This window comes from Tasmannia lanceolata, unplaced genomic scaffold (assembly GCF_043159265.1).
Source record: "Tasmannia lanceolata isolate RefF3 unplaced genomic scaffold, GAP_Taslan_0.1 ptg000015l, whole genome shotgun sequence".
NCBI classification, from domain to species: Eukaryota; Viridiplantae; Streptophyta; class Magnoliopsida; order Canellales; family Winteraceae; genus Tasmannia; species Tasmannia lanceolata.
This window is the reverse complement of record NW_027518692.1, coordinates 52659179-52677635: the sequence shown is the minus strand read 5'-3', so window position 1 is coordinate 52677635 and position 18457 is coordinate 52659179. Positions and strand designations below refer to the sequence as shown.

Genomic DNA, 18457 nt, shown 5'->3' with positions numbered 1-18457 from the left:
GCATAAATTGAAAATCGGGTCGGGTTGGCCTCAACCCGACCCGAGTTGCACCCCTAGTTCTTTTTGAAATTGTAGTTTATGTAAGTATAATCAAACAACGATAAGAAATGGACGAAATTGAATTTAAATTGAATTTTTCCCTTTCCTTACAACTTCACCATGTCAGCACGGTCCTTGGTTTGTTGCCTGCTTTACCAAGTTTTTCCGAGGCCTACATTGGATTATTTTCAGGTTTTTACTGACCTAGCCATAGCTCCACTTGCATCTTGATGGAACCTAGCTGAACACGCTGGTCTATATTCTTGAATCCAATATCACATACAAATCCAACTTTTCCTCTTTACATAACCACCAGCCCTATTTTCATTGAAATAATAGAAGTTGATTCTTTTTATGAAATGAATTCTAAGTATTTGTTTTCAGGAATTCGTTAGTCCTAATTTGGGCCTTAATAAATTGGAATTGGTAATGTTGCTGCTAAAATAAGGGATGAATTATGGCTTTCAGTAGTCAAGTCACATTTTCCCTTCCCATCTTTTGTCTTTTAACCTCTTTGGATCAAAACTTCCTTCTATTATATTCTTTCTGATTGAAATAATCATAATCAGTGCATTTATTTTCCTTTTTTTGGTTAAAGAACAATATTAAGGCTTCATTTTATAACCATTAAGTTTTTTTCTTGCCCGCGCATCGTGCGGGGTGCTTTACTATTGTGTGTGTATGTATATATATATATTTTATTTATTTGAGTTATTATTGAAAATAGTATATTAAGACAATAAAAACTTTCACAATACCATTCACCTCTAAAACTACACTTGCCGACGCCAAAAATGGAAGTTTGGCATTGTGAATTGTACCACATAAGCCAACAATTCAGTTCCTCTATCCTCTTTTACTCATCAGTCACGCATCCTCTTGAAGCAGGTTGCACATTCTTGATGTACTGAAAACAAGTGACAGATCCTTTTTAGTTTTTATCTTATGAACAAATCCAGCACAGGCAAAAATACTAACTAACAAGTGATTGTTATCAGAGAAGGGGTATATATGGTATTTACAGACCTTGTATGTAACTCCTGAGCTAGCCTTGTATTGGGGTGCAACCCATTTATTTCTTCTCTCTGCTAACTCCTCGTCCGTCAATTGAACATCCATTCGTCTCTTTTGAACGTCAATTGTGATTATGTCCCCATTCTGAACCAAACAAATTGGCCCGCCATCCTGCAATGGATCCATCCATTTCTCAAGAAAATGTAATCACAAGTTTTAAGTAATATTGCTTTTAAATAAAGATTTTGCCACATGAATGTCTGTGTCTCTTCTTATCCATGTAGTGGATAAATAAGGATCATGGTGTTGTTTGGTGAATCCAAGAGTGACATATTGCATATTTGACTCAAACTATAGTTGCCAAAGTGAGAAGCAATACGGGAAGTAAAAGCAAGAAACAATGGGTTTAGAAAAGAAAAGTTTGGGAAGCTATGTGTTCAAGTGTTTAAAAAAGAAAATTTTGCAAGAAGCAAGTTTTAAAGAAAATAAAGAAGGAAAAATGTAAGAAGCGTCGTTATAGACACCCCGTTTTGTTAGGATCGGACTAATGATAGGTTGCCGCGAGGATGAATCCTATGATGAGTCCCGAAGCTTCTCTAGTCTTTCTCTCGATATCTCTCTACATTTCAAGAACACTAAGTCACCAAAACACCAAGACACACAGCAACCAAGCCTACATCCAAAACCATTCGAGTTCACCAAAATCTTTTGACCGAGACCTGAATTGGCCAAGCAGAGGTCCCAAGGATCAAAACCCTTCAGCCCGATAGCTCAGCACCCGCCTTTTACGGCAACACAAGATCCCAAATATCCAATCACCAAAACTTAGCTAAAACTCCACCAGAAACCACTTTTTTCAGTCAACATAAACCACTTGGGAACCGGAAACCACTTTTGGCTACCAGGAACAACTTCTTGAGAACGAAAAGACCACTTGTCAGCAACCAGGAACCCGAAACCACCAATGGGGAACCCAAAAACCATACCTGGGAACCGCTTTTCGGGACAACCCCCCCCCCCCCCCCCCCCAAACACCTTCCCTCGCGATTTTAGACCCATCGCCAGCAAAACCACAGGAAAGGTCCCCAAAATCTCAGCCTGCGATTTTGAGGGTCCAAACACGCTATGTAAAGGGGTCACCCCCCTCCCCTCCTCTCTCTCTCTCTCTCTCTCTCTCTCTCTCTCTCTCTCTCTCTCTCTCATTTATCACTTCTCCATCCCTCTTTCACCCCATTTACAATTTCGCTCTGGTTTTCCCACTCCTTTGGATATCAACACTCCTTTAGCCTTCTGTAACTGATACAGTAGAAAATGCGCAAAAGCTTCGAATTCTTTCTAAAATTTTCAAAATTTGGGCAGATCTTGCACTTTGGTGATCTTCTTGATGATAACTTCAAGAAACTCAAAAAATCTTGCAAGGAGATATCTTGCAAACTACAAGGTTAGGGATGAGAGGATTAGGGAAAAAAACTGGAATTACAGCCTTCAATTCTCTATTGTGTAAGCAAAACAAAGGAGATTCTAATAGAAATTTCAGCTCAAGCTAAAAAGTTCCCACCAAAACCTAATTTTCAGATCTAGATCTGTGATTTTTATTTCCAATTCAAACAAAGGTCCTTACAAATGGAGGGAAAAGTCCCTTTTATAGACCACTTACAAGTAAAATGACCTACTTACCCCTAAGTAAAGGAAAATGACTAAAAAGTGCATCAGTAGAAACAAAATAACCAAACTACACCTAGTGAAGTAAAATGACATAAAATGACTCATCAACTAGTCTAATGACTAAACTACCATACTACATATGAAAGTACTACAAATGACAAAAGCACACAAAGGAAAACTACACTTGGGAGAACATATGGGCTGATGTAGTAAATTCAGGGGATGCTCCTGCATCAAACTCCCCTTCTTGAAAGAACTCGTCCCAAGCTCCCCATCAGCCTCGCCAATGTGGAAGTCCGCCTGGGTCAAATATGTAAATGATCCACTGTAGCAGTAGGAGCAATAACCCGTCGAAGGCGCCCGTCTGTAAAGAAGCCAATAATTCCCTTGGAAATAGCATGAAATGCATGCAATACAATGATGCAGATACCATCAAAGAAGATCCACAAATATGAAATCCCCTCATGATTAGCATAGAAGCTGGAAAGATTGGCACGTACTCTTCTTCGGCTGGCACAATAACTGGAGTCAACACCAATCCAAGACAATCGTCAATTAAGGACATGGTCTTGGGGACTAGAATCTGCTGTCTCGATAAAAGACTCATCAACCTGCTCAATCTGGACATCTAACGTGGAATCAGTATTAGCACTTTGCTCAATGAGGTGCTCCTGCTCTCCATGCATTGACAATGCATCATCAATGACTACAATCTCTAGCTCTGTCTCTACCGACTCTGCAATAAGATCAACATCACCATCATCATTAACCTTATCACCAAGGACAACACACTTGTCACTAGCATCATGGCTCTCTAGTTGTGGATGTCCGTCACAATCATCTTTTTGCACTAGCATGGGCTGATTTTGCTTAGGACAGTTCTCCAAGCAATGGCCAAAACCGTCATACATATAGCCACTCATAAGTGGAGTAACAAAAGTAGGACTAGAGAATTTCCGAACTGGCTGTGGAAGTGAAGGCACATGCCTAGAGTACTCGTACATGCCCGGTTCCGCCCCCTACTTGTGTCGCTCTCCTTCTTTCAACTCTAGCATCTCGTCGAATTTTTGGTTCACACGCTGGAATACTGCTAACAATCCTTCTTGTATCCTCCTCTCGCCTTCCATAAACTACGCAAGGAACTGGTTGTAATCTGAATAACTTATGCCATATCAAATTGCTTTCAAACTCCTACACCTGTAGTGTAGAAGTAACTGCTTTATTCAAGTCTTAAATTTCAACTACTCTTGATGAATGAATTTGATTTCAAGAAATGAGATCAGAACTATATCCTTTGCACTAACAGGGCTATTCTCTGAGAATAAACCAACATATAGGATTTCCAATTCATTGAGCTCATTCCCATTCCAACTCGTTTTGAAATTAAGAGCCAAATGAATGGCTGGACAGCCGGATGCTTCGGTTGAACCAATTAGCCTCAGTGATTAAATGGCACCATTCAGTGTAGAAAAAGCACTCCAAGAAATATGAATAAGCAATGATGGTCAGTTTCTTTAGAAACTTATTGAAGCCTCTTATCAATGGTGGTAAAAAATACTAACAGGTTTTCTCTTCTTCACTTACAGGCTACAATTATGAGAGAAAACATCACTCGGCACATCATCATCATCAATACCACATCATCAATTGAGAGCTGGTGCTGCCATTCATTAAGAGTTTTCACACTAATCAACCCCACACATGTCAATCAGCTTTGGCAATATGTAAAACAATGACAAGTGTCACTTTGCTTTACCCATTGAATACAAATGGCATTCAAGAGCATGGAGGAAATGCTTTAAGTTCAAGGTTTCTATATGTAATCTCCTTAGCCTACTCAAGTTGAATAGAGCCAAGAGCAATTAATCCCAACCACACGATCAATAGCTTGTTGTAGAAACAACCTGATGAACCAATCTGTGTGGAATGTTCTCTCTCGTAATTCCTCAACCTGACTAGCAATTCTTCAACCTGAGTACAGGCCTACCTTGAACCTTTCAAACTTTGACATTGACATTGTCTCTGGATCAAACTTGCAATAGTATATAACTAACATACAAGAGAAAAAAGCCTCTTTATAGACATTCCATAGTAGCAAGATTCAGCCTAAAAGATTGGAAGAATCACAAAAAATTTCTGGTTTCTAATTGCTAACAAAAAAAAAAGGATTTCTGGCATTCTGCAGGGTTTTGAAGATGCATTCGACAGTGAGGTCTTGGCTTGTGGAATTATGACAGCCCTAAGCAAACTCACCCGAGATCTTGTAGCTCTAGATGGTAGGATATCTCATGTAGCATTTATAGAGTAAATTTGAAATTTTTTCAAGAAAATAGGAGCCTCAATTGTCGATTAGCTACAATCTAAGTTAAAACTCCTGCAATTTCATGTAAATCCTGTAAAGGCCAGTTTCAAAATATTGAGGAAGCTTCTTCAGCTCCAGATCTAAGAAAAACTTTCCAAGAATTCAGATCTAAAGCTTGAATGTGTGGTTCTCCGGTATCTGACCAGAAAAATTGTAATTTGAAGTCTTTCTTACCAAGTTTTATCTGATCTTAGATAATTCCTCACCAAAACCAAAAGGATATTGAAGAATATGAAATGAACTTACAGATCGATGAACTAAAAGAAAATTCGAAGCAAGGGGAAAGAAAATTCAAGTGCTGCAGCAGAAAACATAATTCTATTAAAGTTTTTGAAATTGCCAGTCTTCTTCACCGAAAAATCTTCAAATTTCGAACTGGTTTTTGTTTTATGCTCCCAGATCGGCCAAAATTAGAGAATTTCAGCAGCCTAAGCTCTTATACCAATTTGATGCTGCGGAAAATGCGCAAAAGCTTCGAATTCTTTCTAAAATTTTCAATTTTTGGGCAGATCATGCACTTCGGTGATCTTCTTGATGATAACTTCAAGAAACTCAAAAAATCTTGCAAGGAGATGCAAGATTTCTATAACCCTTGCAAACTACAAGGTTAAGGATGAGATGGATAGCGAAAAAACTGGGATTCCAGCCTTCAATTCTCTATTCTACAAGCAAAACTAAGGAGATTCTAGTAGAAATTTCAGCTCAAGCTAAAAAGCTCCCACCAAAACCTAATTTTCACATCTAGATCTGAGATTTTTATTTCCAATTCAAACAAAGGTCCTAACAAATGGAGGGAAAAGTCCCTTTTATAGACCACTTACAAATAAAATGACCTAATTACCCCTAAGTAAAGGAAAATGACTAAAAAGTGCATAAGTAGCAACAACAAAGGTCCTAACAAATGGAGGGAAAAGTCCCTTTTATAGACCACTTACAAATAAAATGACCTAATTACCCCTAAGTAAAGGAAAATGACTAAAAAGTGCATAAGTAGCAACAAAATAACCAAACTACCCCGAGTGAAGTAAAATGACATAAATGACTCATCAACTAGTTAATGACTAAACTACCCTACTACATAGGAAAGGAGTACAAATGACATGAGCACACAAAGGAAAACTACAATAGGGAGAAAATATGGGCTGATGTAGTAAATCTAGGGGATGCTCCTGCATCAGTAACCCCCCTCTTTTGATATTCACACCCCGACCCCCTTCGGTTTTATAAACTAGAGACAAAGAAAGAGAAAGTGAGAGAAGCTTGTTGGGATTTCCCCAAAAACAAATACTACCTAGTTTTTGCCGAAATTTCTTTGATATATCACGGAAAATCGGCAGTCTGCGAACTTTTGAGGATTTGGAGCGGCACCAACCACTAGACTTGGTAACTTTTAATCATTTTCGTACTTTCATTACAAACCAGTAGTGTGTGGCTACAGGTGAACCTTAATTTCTCAATTTTTAGGCAATGTTGTTTGTAAAGCCTTAATAAAGGATGTTCCCTTAATTTCTGTCATTTCTATTTAGCAATCAACTAGATTGAGATATCTATAAGGTCTGGATGTCCGGTTGGACCACGTCAAATGGTGAAGCTCTCAATTTTTAGGCATTGTTGTTTATAAAGCCTAAATTAAGGAGATTCTTTTATTGTCTGTCAATTACATTCAGCAATCAACTAGATTGAGAATAGCTATAAGGTCTAGATGTCCGGTGGACCCTGGTCATATAGTGAAGCTCTCAAGTTTTAGGCATTGTTGTTTGTGGAGCCTAAATTGAGAATGGATATAAGATTTGGATGTCCGGTTGACCCAAGTCATATAGCTAAGCTCAATTTATAGAGGTTCTCTTATTATTGTTTTCTTCATCATATTTCTATGAGGATAGCTATAAGATTTGGGGATCCTTTTGCCCCATGTCATATAGTACAAGTCTTATTTCCCTCTGTCTCTTTCCTTCTGTTCAAAATCCAAGGACCAAGATTAATCTTAAAAGGAGTTTAAAACCAATTTTGCTTAAGTTTCCTTATATCCACCCATTCAAGTTAAGAGTGCGGATTTTCCGAGCATGAGGGGTGCCTAACACCCTCCCCCCATGTAACCATATCCCTTACTCAGATTTCTGACAAGACCATACTAAAAGGGAGTTAGTTATGGGTTCCATGCCCTAACCTGGATGGCGAACCTGACCCCTCGCCTTTCTGTGGAATTTGGATTTCCATCTGAAGGTCACAGGAAGTGCTATAACAATCCACACCCTATTCGGGTGGATTAAACAAGTACAATTCGCTTAACGGTCCAAACGGGTTGAAAACGAAGTGTACTCGAGTTCATATTTCATTTACAACCATACCCCCTCGACCAAAAGAGAGCAAAACAAACAAAAAGAGGCACAACGACGACGCCACTCGCAAGGTGGAGAGTGTGGGCTAGCGCCCCGCACCGGGACCCACAGTCATTGAAAGTCAACATCAAGCATGTATAAGCCTCATTAGAAGCGAGTAAATTAAGAGGTTGTAGTTGGTTTGGGTTAATGTAGGTAAAAATTACGAGTAGTGAAGAAGACTAATTGCAAGTTTTAGATCTTTATGGTTTTACATGATTTATTCATGCAGACTTAATGCTAAGTTCTTGGAAAAGATGCATATAAGTTTCATCTCAAAATTAAGATGAGCTTTTAAGTTTTAAATAGGCTTATTTGAGATTACCAAAAGGAAAAAACACTCTTTTAGAAAAAAATAATAATCAACTAAATAAGAGGCGTACTTTCAATTAAGAGCAAACACATTGAAAGTGTGTGGGTTTCTTCTCTAAATATGGATACAAGAACAACTTAGGGTGTGTTCAGAAAAGCTTCTCATCCTTGCCTAAAAAAACAGATAGAAACGGATTGATGAGAATTCTGTGGAGCAACTCCAAGTAGCAGCAAAATCCCATCCTTTAGCCAAGGGAGAAAATTTACGAAACGGGCTTTCGTGGGCCGGTGAGCCGAACTTGATTTTTTAGGATTCTTTACCTTTTTCTTTCTATACAGCTAAAAAAATGGCGGAAGCCCTTCTAATGATGATTGTCGAACAGACCCTTAGCTTCCGAAGCGAGCGTTCTATCCAACTAGGAAGTTTCTAGTGACTACAGCTCAAACTAATTATAGAATTCCCCGAGTCACTTGTGACCCGAATACTTTGTTGAACTTATATTTGTACTGTTTAAATTATTGCTTTTGTGGAATTCAGTGATGTGGACACGGGGACTGCCTTGGAGATTGGGCTGATTTTTAACCTAGGATAGTAGTAATTTTCCTCACATATATAATAAATAGGATGGATGTTGTAGTATTGTAGTGAGAGTACGAAGGGCTAGCAATAGAAATAATAAGCAAGGGCAATATCGAGCTTGTTACACCACCTTGAGTGCCTTTAGAAAGGCATCTGAGTTGTGGGGGGGTGCCCCCTTTGGTGACATCGGACAGAAGCTATGGAAGATGTTGCCCTACACCATCAAGTGGAACATTTGGACGGAAAGAAACTCGAGGATATTTCAGGATAAGCAGAGAGATATCAATTGGGTATGCCTGCAAATCAAAAATTGAGTTAATCACTTGGGCTACTGCAAAAAAATGGAATTCAGTACAGTGTGGATGAGTTTCTATGACACTGGCATGATGTAATTTGGGAACGTAAGATTATGGATAAGGCCACGCCCAAATGGAAACAACCACCACCGAGGTCTTACGAGCTGAATTTTGACGGTAGTGTTGTTGGCAATCCCGGAAAGGCCAGAATTGGTGGTGCAATCCGTGATTCAAATGGGACAATTCCGATGTCCTATTCGAGACCTGCGGGACTTTGCGACGCTAACTAAGCTGAAGTTCGAGCTCTTCTTTTCGGCTTGAAATGGCTTACCGCTAATAAACAAGGGCCACTTGTAGTCGAGGGTGATTCGTCCAACACAAACACATGGGCAGCCGGCAAATCCAAAGGGCCATGGCGAATTCGACCTCTCATGATGGAAATCAGGGACGTAATTCGGATGATCAATCCTTCGATTGAACACAGGAGACAGTCTGCAAATGAAACTGCTGATCACCTTGCCAAAGCTGGCGTATTGTTGGATTCTATGTCATTATTGTTGTTGAAGTGTCAAGATAATACGGGTTGTGTAATCCCCACGCGGATGTTATTACTGCTGTACTTGCGATTTTGGGGGACTTCTTGTCCCCCTCCTGGGTTTTTCCTATATTAATAAAGTCATCTTATAAAAAAAATATTGCTTTTGCTCCAGCAATTTTGATAGTTTACAGTCTCTCTGATCCCAATGTCCCTGCCCAACATAGATACAGATAGTTGCTTTTGATCCACTTAACTACCATGGTCCGATTTAGATTTCATGATATTAAGAAGTGAGTTGGTTACATTATTAGACTAAGGAGTGACGAGGAAATTACAGGGCTTCCATAGTAGAATCTCTTAGATACGCAACCCTTCCATTCACTACAACGGAGTAAGTATTTTGATCCTGTGTGACAGCACAGAAGATTTGTGACATGTGAGAGCATGCTTGAATGGTGTGAATGGTCAAAATGATCTGGTAAATAAGTACAGTTCCACTGCTCACATTGGTCATCCCCACCACATAACATAAGCTAAGGCCTGCAATTTAAGTAATTCTGAGACACAAGGATAAGTCAAAACCAGTAAACAAAACATTAAAATACCTGAGCTTCAGGGCAAATATGGCCAACAACATATCCATGTGAGTCTCCTGAAAGTCTACCATCAGTCAACAAGGCCATGTCCTGCAGTATTTAAAGCAAGTTATTAAAAAACTTTTTTTTTTTTTAGGAATAGAACAAAAAACATTCAGTTCAGCCAAAAAAAAAAAAGGAAGGTAATTTATTGGACCAATGGCAAAATGACTGCATAGTAACTAGCAACTCTTATCATGTCAATCTTTCACAGGGAAATGCAAGGCTAATAAACATATATGTATGCTCATGACCAACTAGTGTTTGTGACGAATACCGGGTGGATCCAATTTTTAATATAAATTATTGTTCAATACCAAGGTGTCTTGCTACAAAAAACACTGCAAGTACTTCATTTGGTAAATCACGGGAAGAGTAATCAATACCCACTTGTAACAAGGGCCAAATCACCATTTAAAAACTCATCTCGCATCACTCATAGATTCACCCAAGTAGACACGATTTTGGCCTGAAAACTCTTTTCACTTGTCTGAGTCATGAAAAACTGATTTCGTCAATCATAAACTCACCCGAGTCGACTTAGCTTTACCTTGGCCAATTTCTTGTCCCATTATGAGTTCTTAAACACTGGGCTAAACTAGTGATCATTGATTGCATACAAAAAAATAATAACTTGCTACAGGTTGAATGAGGATACCTTCTCAATTCCAGCCCCCATTATAGCACTTGTTGATGCTAGCATTTCAGGCATGCCAGGTCCACCCTTCGGTCCCTCTCCTCTAATAACAATAACTTTGCCCTGGAACATATAGATAATGTAAGAATTTGAATTAGTCTAAGATAAAGTTCCCTCTCCATAAATAAAACCTTTTTCCATGCCAAGGCAGTCGTAAATGTGGGACATGCATTCTTTTCTGTATTTTTCTGGTGTGAAATGATTTTACGTCATCTACCAGGGTACCGGCTACAAGCATGTAAATGGCAGGTTGCCAGCCAAGCCAAATGTGGAGTTGTCTACATTCTTTGAAATAGCTAGAAACTCTAAAGAGATCAACTGAGAGATCTTCAGCCAACACTATCAGTTTGGCTGGTGCAGCACCCACTCATAATTAATTAATCTAACATAAATATACTCTAATAAAGTAACTGTAAAATAATAGAAAATTATATTAATCTTGGATGATTTACCATAGAGCTCAAGGTGTGCTTATATTGAGCACATACATGATAAACATAGAAAGAGATCAAGCAGACTATGGAAAGAGATAATGATGGAATATCCTAATCTAATCTACTTACTAATTAAATCTAGCTGCCTATTCTAGTGGGCTGCCTCATTAACCAACTTGCCTAATCTCCCACAAGAAGATCTAACGGTGAGATCTACACCTGATCTAACGGTGGATCTCACATATTCTAACAGTAACTAAAGTTGAAGCACCATTTCAGATATAGAGGGTTTACAAATGCCAAATCAGATATCCATTACCTTAAAGATCGTAGGGTTTTCTGAGATAGCTTCTAACATTGACTCCTCACCTTCAAAAACAAGAGCAGGACCTGCCAAGCATATGCCGACACTATCCAATTGTTTCTGAAATGATACAATACAAAATAAGCAGAGATCAAGAGATAGCAAGAAGGTAGAAATGGTATAGAATACAGCACCAGAGAAATAGATGTCTTCATTCCTAGTAATCTTTGCCACAGAGCCATCTGGTGCTATATTGCCATAAAATATCTGGATGGGGGCTGTTGACATGATGGGGTCTTCTATTGGTCTTATTATTTTCTGGAAAATAACAAAATAGCAACTTTCATATTCAAATTGTGCAGGAGTCATATCTAAGAACCCAAAGTGTTACAAATTTACTATCTTACCTGACCGTAGACAAAAGTAGGGTAAAACATTGCCTCTCCTGCCAGTGTAATGCTCTTGACTATATTTAAATTTTATAAAGTTAGCGTTTAGCAATAAGATCGAGGGGTAGATGAACAATATTATCAAGGAGTGAAACACCCACCAATTTACTATGCATACCAGTTATGCAATCCCCATCTAAAAGCCCTTGCTCCAAAAGATAGCGCATGACAGCAGGTGTTCCGCCAATCTATAACAAAAAAGTTTATCAGCCAATCATGAGACTCCACAAACTATGTAATATAAGAAAACATTAGAAAAATATACAAAATGATAGAAATTAAATTCCTCAGGCATTCATATTCTACAGACCTTGTGTAAATCCTCCATGACATATTTCCCACTAGGCTTTAGATCTGCAAGGAAGGGAACCTCATCACTAACCTTCTGAAAATCATCAAGAGTCAATTCCAGACCCACGGACCTGCAAGAGGCACAAGCATCACCAATTACTGCAACTGTATTAGACACAGGTCTCCAATCTCCATATATATGGAAAAAACATAGTGAACCCTACCTAGCAATAGCAATCAAATCCAGCACGGCATTGGTAGATCCACCAAGGGCCATAACAACAACCATTGCGTTCCGTAATGATTTTTGCGTGATAATGTCTCGTGGTTTCAAATCCAAATCTATCAATCCCCTGAGATCCAAAATCAAGCGACTTATACGACTCTACTCCTCGTGTTGAAGATCTTTACAATATATGAAAACAAGGATTAAAATAAGAATCAGAACAAAAAGCTCAATCGGTGTGTACAAAGCTTGAATTCAAAATTAGAGTTTCAAAGACAAAGAAATGTTAAATCTTAATGTCTACAAAAAACCCTGCTTGGACAAAATTTCTACTTGCTAGGAGCTGACATTCCCATCGCCTCAATTGCAAAAGCCATTGGATTGGACGTGTACATGCCACCACAAGCCCATGCTCCGGAGCAGGGATTCCGAATAATATTCTTTATCTAATCAACACTCCTAACGAGGTCTCCATAGTCCTACAAAGCATACCAACAACCCCAAGGAATGAATTGCAAGGCTTGGAAATATTGCTCAAGAATGCAATGATGAATAATGAAAAAGCAGTAATCTTGAGTCCAAAAAATAGAAATGGAAGTTCCATTATTCTTGTTTCTTTGAGCGGCGATAGAAAGGGAAAAATGGACAGATACTGTTTCTCCACAAATCCGCCCATTTTTTCCCTCCACAAATGGAAGAGTTAGGATGATCCAATTGAGCTGATTTTTTGTAGACACCCTATCCATGATAGGGACTTCTAAATGAATGCTTTGGATCCCCCCCAACAATGTGTGACCATACCTGTTTTTGAGCTCGAGCTCAGATGAGCTTATCTGAGCTCGAACTCAGAAACTCTATATATATATATATATGAGGAAACAGTTGGTGAGCTTAAGCTCACCAAACTTATGGTGAGCCAAATCTGCCCCATTTTTGTCCTCCACAAATGGAGGGGTTAGGATGATCCTATGGAGCTGATTTTTGGTACACCCCCTATCTATGATAAGGCCTTGCAAATGAATGGTTTGGATCACTCCCCAAAATGTGGGACCCATGTGATTGGGCAAGCTAGCTCACCATAAGTTTGGTGAGCTTAAGCTCACCAACAGTTTCCTCCATATATATATATATATATATATATATGAGAAAACGGTTCCTACACATATGTGTAGAGAGTTCTCTACACACTAGCTTAAAATACAGTGGGGCCCACATTGTTTGGGTGATCCAAGCCATCTATTTTAAAGGCCCTCACATAGATAGGGTGTCCACAAAAAATCAGATCCATAGGATCATCCCAACCCTACGATTTGTGGAGGTAAAATGGATGTCTTTAAACCTTCACAAATTAGTCCATTTTTTGCCTCCACAGTTCGAATGGTTAGGATGATCCTATGGATCTGATTTTTTGTGGACACCCTATCTATGTGAGGGCCTTAAATATGAATGGTTTGGATCACCCAAATAATGTGGCCCCCACTGTATTTTAAGCTAGTGTGTAGATAACTTATCTACACATATGTGTAGGAACCGTTTTCTCTCTCTCTCTCTATATATATATATATATATATATAGAGAGAGAGAGAGAGAGGAAAATGATTGTGCGTCGAGCGCATATAGCTTATATGCGCTCGAGGGCCCAAAACTCATGTGGGCCCACAATGTTAGGATGATCCAAAGCATTCATTTGAAAGGCCATTACATAGATAGGGCGTGTACAAAAAATCAGCTCCATAGGATCATCCTAACCCATCCAAAAGTGTTGGGCAAAATGGGCAAACACTGTTTGTCTACAAATCTGCCCATTTGCCCTCCACTTTTGGATGGGTTAGGATGATCCTATGGAGCTGATTTTTTGTACACACCCTATCTATGTAAGGGCCCTGCAAAAGAATGGCTTGGATCACCAAACAAAATGTGGGACCCATGTGTTTGGGCCCTCGAGCGCATATAAGCTATATGCGCTCGAGCGCACATATATATATATATATATATATATATATATATATATATATATATATATATATATATATATATATATAAGGGTTCCTGCGCTCGAGCGCCAATAGCTTATATGCGCTTGAGTGCAGGAAACAAGGGTGGGGCCACATTGTTGGGGTGATCCTAAGCATTCATTTGAAAGGCCCCATCATGAATGGGTGTGTTCCAAAAATCAGCTCCATTGGATCATCATAGGGTGTCCATTTGTGGGGGTGAATGGACAGATATTGTTTGTCCACTAATCTGCCCATTTTTTCACCCCACAAATGGACACCCTAAGATGATCCAATGGAGCTGATTTTTGGTGGACACCCTATCCATGAAAGGGCCTACCTAGATAGGGTGACCACAAAAAAAAAAAACAACTCCATAGGATCATGGGCAGATTTGTGGAGGGGAAAATGGGCAGATTTGTGGACAAACTGTGTCTGTCCATTTTTCCCTCCACATTTGGATGGGTTAGGATGATCCTATGGAGCTATTTTTTGTGGACACCCTATCTAGGTAAGGACCTTTGACATGAATGGTTTGGATCACCCAAACAATGTGGGCCCCCACTGTTTTTAGCTTGACCGAGTAGATAAGCTTATCTACTTGACCGAGTACGGTCACTTTTCCGCACGCGCGCATGCACGCACACACACACACACATGTCATGTTAGCTACATCGTCGGCATGAATTTTTTGGTAATCCATCTAAAATACATCTTAATTTATCGCATGAGACTAGGGGTGGCAAAATTGGCCGAACCGAACCGATAACCGAGCCGAAAATTCGGTTTCGGTTTGGTAGAACCAAACCGATTCAAATTTTGGTTCAGTTCGGTTCGGTTTGGGGGTCAAACCGAACCGTTGCCCCCGATTTCCAATGAATATGAGTAAGGGGTGGCGAAATTGGCCAAAACCGAACGGAAACCGAACCGAAAATTCGGTTTCGGTTTGGTTAAACAAAACCGATTCAAATTTCGGTTCGGTAGAACCAAACCGATTCAAATTTAGGTTCGGTTTGGTTTGGGGGTCAAACCGAACCGAAACCGAACCATTGCCACCCCTACACGAGACATGGACTTATGAAATTATAGACCAATTTGACACAACCAATGGTACCATAATCAAGAAAAACAGAAACTTATATTTGAGTGACAAAGAGCATTCTACGGTTGAACTAGGTAAAAGCAAAAATGCATAAGGCCTTTCAGGTCCATGATTCAAAATAGCGGCTGATAAATATCCATAATGACGGGGTCCAATACAATAGGGTACCCACATATCGGAATGACAAAAAATCAAAACTGCATCAACTGATACATAAGGTGTATCTGCTGATACGGGATTGATACGACCAATATGAGACCGCTATGGGATCCGTAACGTGTCATATGCTCATATTCAATACCTTGAACTTCATTTTTCACCCTTCGATTTTTTTATAGAATAGAGAAGAGTGTTGAGTGGTCAGCGGTTGAGAGGCAATGAGCATTCGGATATTCACTATTGTCCTCTTCTATTGAACATTGCCCCAATTTGTTTTCCCAGTCCATTATACGCTATAATTAAGATCGATCGTTTTACGAAACGTATGGGAGAACCTTTGGAGTTCATAATGAAATGAACCATAGAACGAAGAGAAAATCTCCCAAACAGTGAAAGCTCTGAGACCTGGTCGTGATAATGCCTTTCTTAATGGATGATCAAATAATACTTCTCTTCATCACAAGATTGAACGGATCTACAGTATACACCTGAGAGACCTCCACACTCCTAGGTAAATCTGACGACCATGAGCGACACATCAATCAACTCAATCCTACAAACAAAATTTAAAAAGGCAATAATGCTCGGAGTGACTTTTCTACATTTTTTTAGCATTTATAGTTTATCACTAGAGCTATAGGCATACTACATTGTTTGATTGTCTTATATATGTTTGATTGTCTTATATATTTATTAGGCTATCTTTATCAAGTAATGCATGCTTTTATGTTTCTCTTCATTTTATTTATTTTTTAATTTATTTAATTTGCATATTGTATTGTTTGATTGTGTTATATATTTAAAAATAATGATATGGTAACCGAGTTGAGGACAGAGAGTGTAACCGAACAAATACCGTCTTCACACATAAGCAATCTTGGTTCCTTTTTTTGGCTTTTTTCCTTAAATGGCAAAACTAATCCTCCCATGCCATGTGGCATATAGGGATTTGTTCAGTTCCACTCTCGGTCTTCGTAGTGGCACTCGTAGGCTAAACCTATCCAGTCATGCAAGTTTTTATTCATTTTATTTATTTCTTTTACATATTAATATTCTATTTTTAATTGTTACAAGATCTACATGTTACGGAGCATGATCCATGTATGTATTGGTCTATGTGTTCATTTTTGTGAACTTTTTTTTTTAACCCCTTTCATAATTTTTGACATTTTGTTTTTGATGTTTTAGAAATTTTGACATTTGTGTATAAGAAATTTAGAAAAAAATTTTTTACCCCTTTCATAATTTTTGACATTTGTGTATAAGCGTGTTCTTATATATTTTGCTATTTTCTTAACTGTGAGGCAGACCTATTAGTATTTTTGTAATTATGTTAGCATTTTACCAATGTAAATATTTTTAGCATTTATTTGATATTTTCTTTAGTTAAAATAATTGTTTTGACGCTATTAGTTCATGTAGTAATTAAAAAAAACATGAGATAAGCAGACAAACATGCAGATTATACACTGATCAAAGAAATAAAAATCTAATAAATCATTTTGAAATTATCAAGTTATAATATTAGTTCAAGTAAAAATGCCAAAAAAATATTAGTCAACAGAACAATGTGTCAAAACATTGCATATAGCTTTGTTTTTTAACCTTGAGAATCTGTATCACCTAATTTACGGGCATATCACCGATATGTATCGTTTCGGCATATCACCGATATGTACCCTTTTTTTTAACCTTGCTCATGCCCAGTATAATTCTTCATGTATTATATTCTATATGCTATAAAATTTTACATTTAGGAAAAGCTTACTGTTTCTAAGAAGATTTATACATTGGAACTTATTCAAGTACCAACCCATAAGAAGACAGAAGTGGATAGAAAACTAAAGTGAATCTACACAAGGGTATCCCAAAAACGGGGATCTGAAGCATTGCCTTCATTGCAAGTCTCTCACTTTTCATACACGACCTCAATGAATAAAAGTTTGAAATGCTTTTGTTAGTACAACTCTGAAAAAGAAATACTTCATTAAATCTACTTAATACGTGAAAACATATGTGGATATGAAATTTTAGACAAATGAGGATAAAAGGCTCTATATTAGTGAAGAGATGAAATCATGGCTCAGGTTAAAGCAGATGTAAAGATACGTGGAACAAAAAGTAAATACATAAAATAAAAAAGAAAGAAAGAAACATGAGTGCATCATGATATTGTAGAGACATTAAAGAACTGACAATGTGAAGCTTAAAAGTCCAAAAAGAGACATGCGGTTCAGCCATTCATATCAAATTTACAAAATGGCAAATGAATGAGCATACTGAAACTATATCGTGAACAGAATTGTCTTCAACGCGACCGGACTGCATAAAATTTAGATACAATAAATGCAGGACTTTGACAGCCAGCAGTTCGAACCAATTAGTTATAACTTATGAGAAGAGAGAAAACACCTAACCCCTATTACAACTTGGGATAAAAATAAGCATTAACTGAATTAACAACATAAGGAATGAAAAAAAAGAAAGGTGAGCTTCCATCTGCAGCAAGTTTTAGCTCATCGGAAAAAGATTTGAATTCTGCAGATGTGACTGTGCTAATAATGCACACATATAAACCACTTCCATCTGCAGCAAAATTATCTGGACCGGCAAAATGGAAAGTATTACTTTCAAAATTTACATACCGTAGTACTCTTTTCCACTGTTTTGTAAGGCTAGTTTCCAGTCATAAAGATTCATTGCTAAGCGACCAAAATCATGGAGACTTAGAAAAATTAAAAGGTCATAATCCTGAATTTCAAAAGTCCCAATAATGAAGGTAGAAGGTAAGTCATCTGTGTACAACATTTCCTAAACACTCACCTTAATAGTTCCACCATAGTGCATGATACTGGGTAGATTTATCCGTCCCATTGCCATAATTGTACCTGCAATCTGTAGACGCGCAAAATCAGATTCAAAATGCACATTTCAACGTAACACAAACTGCACCATAGGGAGGGGTGGTAGGCTTTAGGAAAA

At 38.3% G+C, this 18457-nt stretch overlaps 1 protein-coding gene across 5 annotated transcripts in view; it reads right to left on the bottom strand.

Moving 5' to 3' along the window:
• Positions 1–727: 727 nt before the first annotated feature.
• Positions 728–18457, bottom strand: part of LOC143892352 (dihydroxy-acid dehydratase, chloroplastic-like) — a 20577-nt gene continuing 2847 nt past the window's right edge. For 3 of the 5 annotated variants that reach the window (XM_077396901.1, XM_077396902.1, XM_077396903.1), the window contains exons 2-13: positions 18299–18370; positions 12554–12699; positions 12219–12399; positions 12014–12125; positions 11805–11891; positions 11662–11715; positions 11449–11572; positions 11270–11340; positions 10478–10579; positions 9790–9870; positions 1066–1224; positions 728–946 (exon numbers count right to left, since the gene is read on the bottom strand). In XM_077396901.1, the coding sequence (XP_077253016.1) occupies positions 896–946; positions 1066–1224; positions 9790–9870; positions 10478–10579; positions 11270–11340; positions 11449–11572; positions 11662–11715; positions 11805–11891; positions 12014–12125; positions 12219–12283 (906 nt within the window). In that variant the 5' untranslated portion in view covers positions 12284–12399; positions 12554–12699; positions 18299–18370 and the 3' untranslated portion in view covers positions 728–895. Of the gene's footprint in view, positions 947–1065; positions 1225–9789; positions 9871–10477; positions 10580–11269; positions 11341–11448; positions 11573–11661; positions 11721–11804; positions 11892–12013; positions 12126–12218; positions 12400–12553; positions 12700–18298; positions 18371–18457 lie in introns of all 5 variants that reach the window. The other 2 variants (XM_077396904.1, XM_077396905.1) reach the window with 2 other exon arrangements.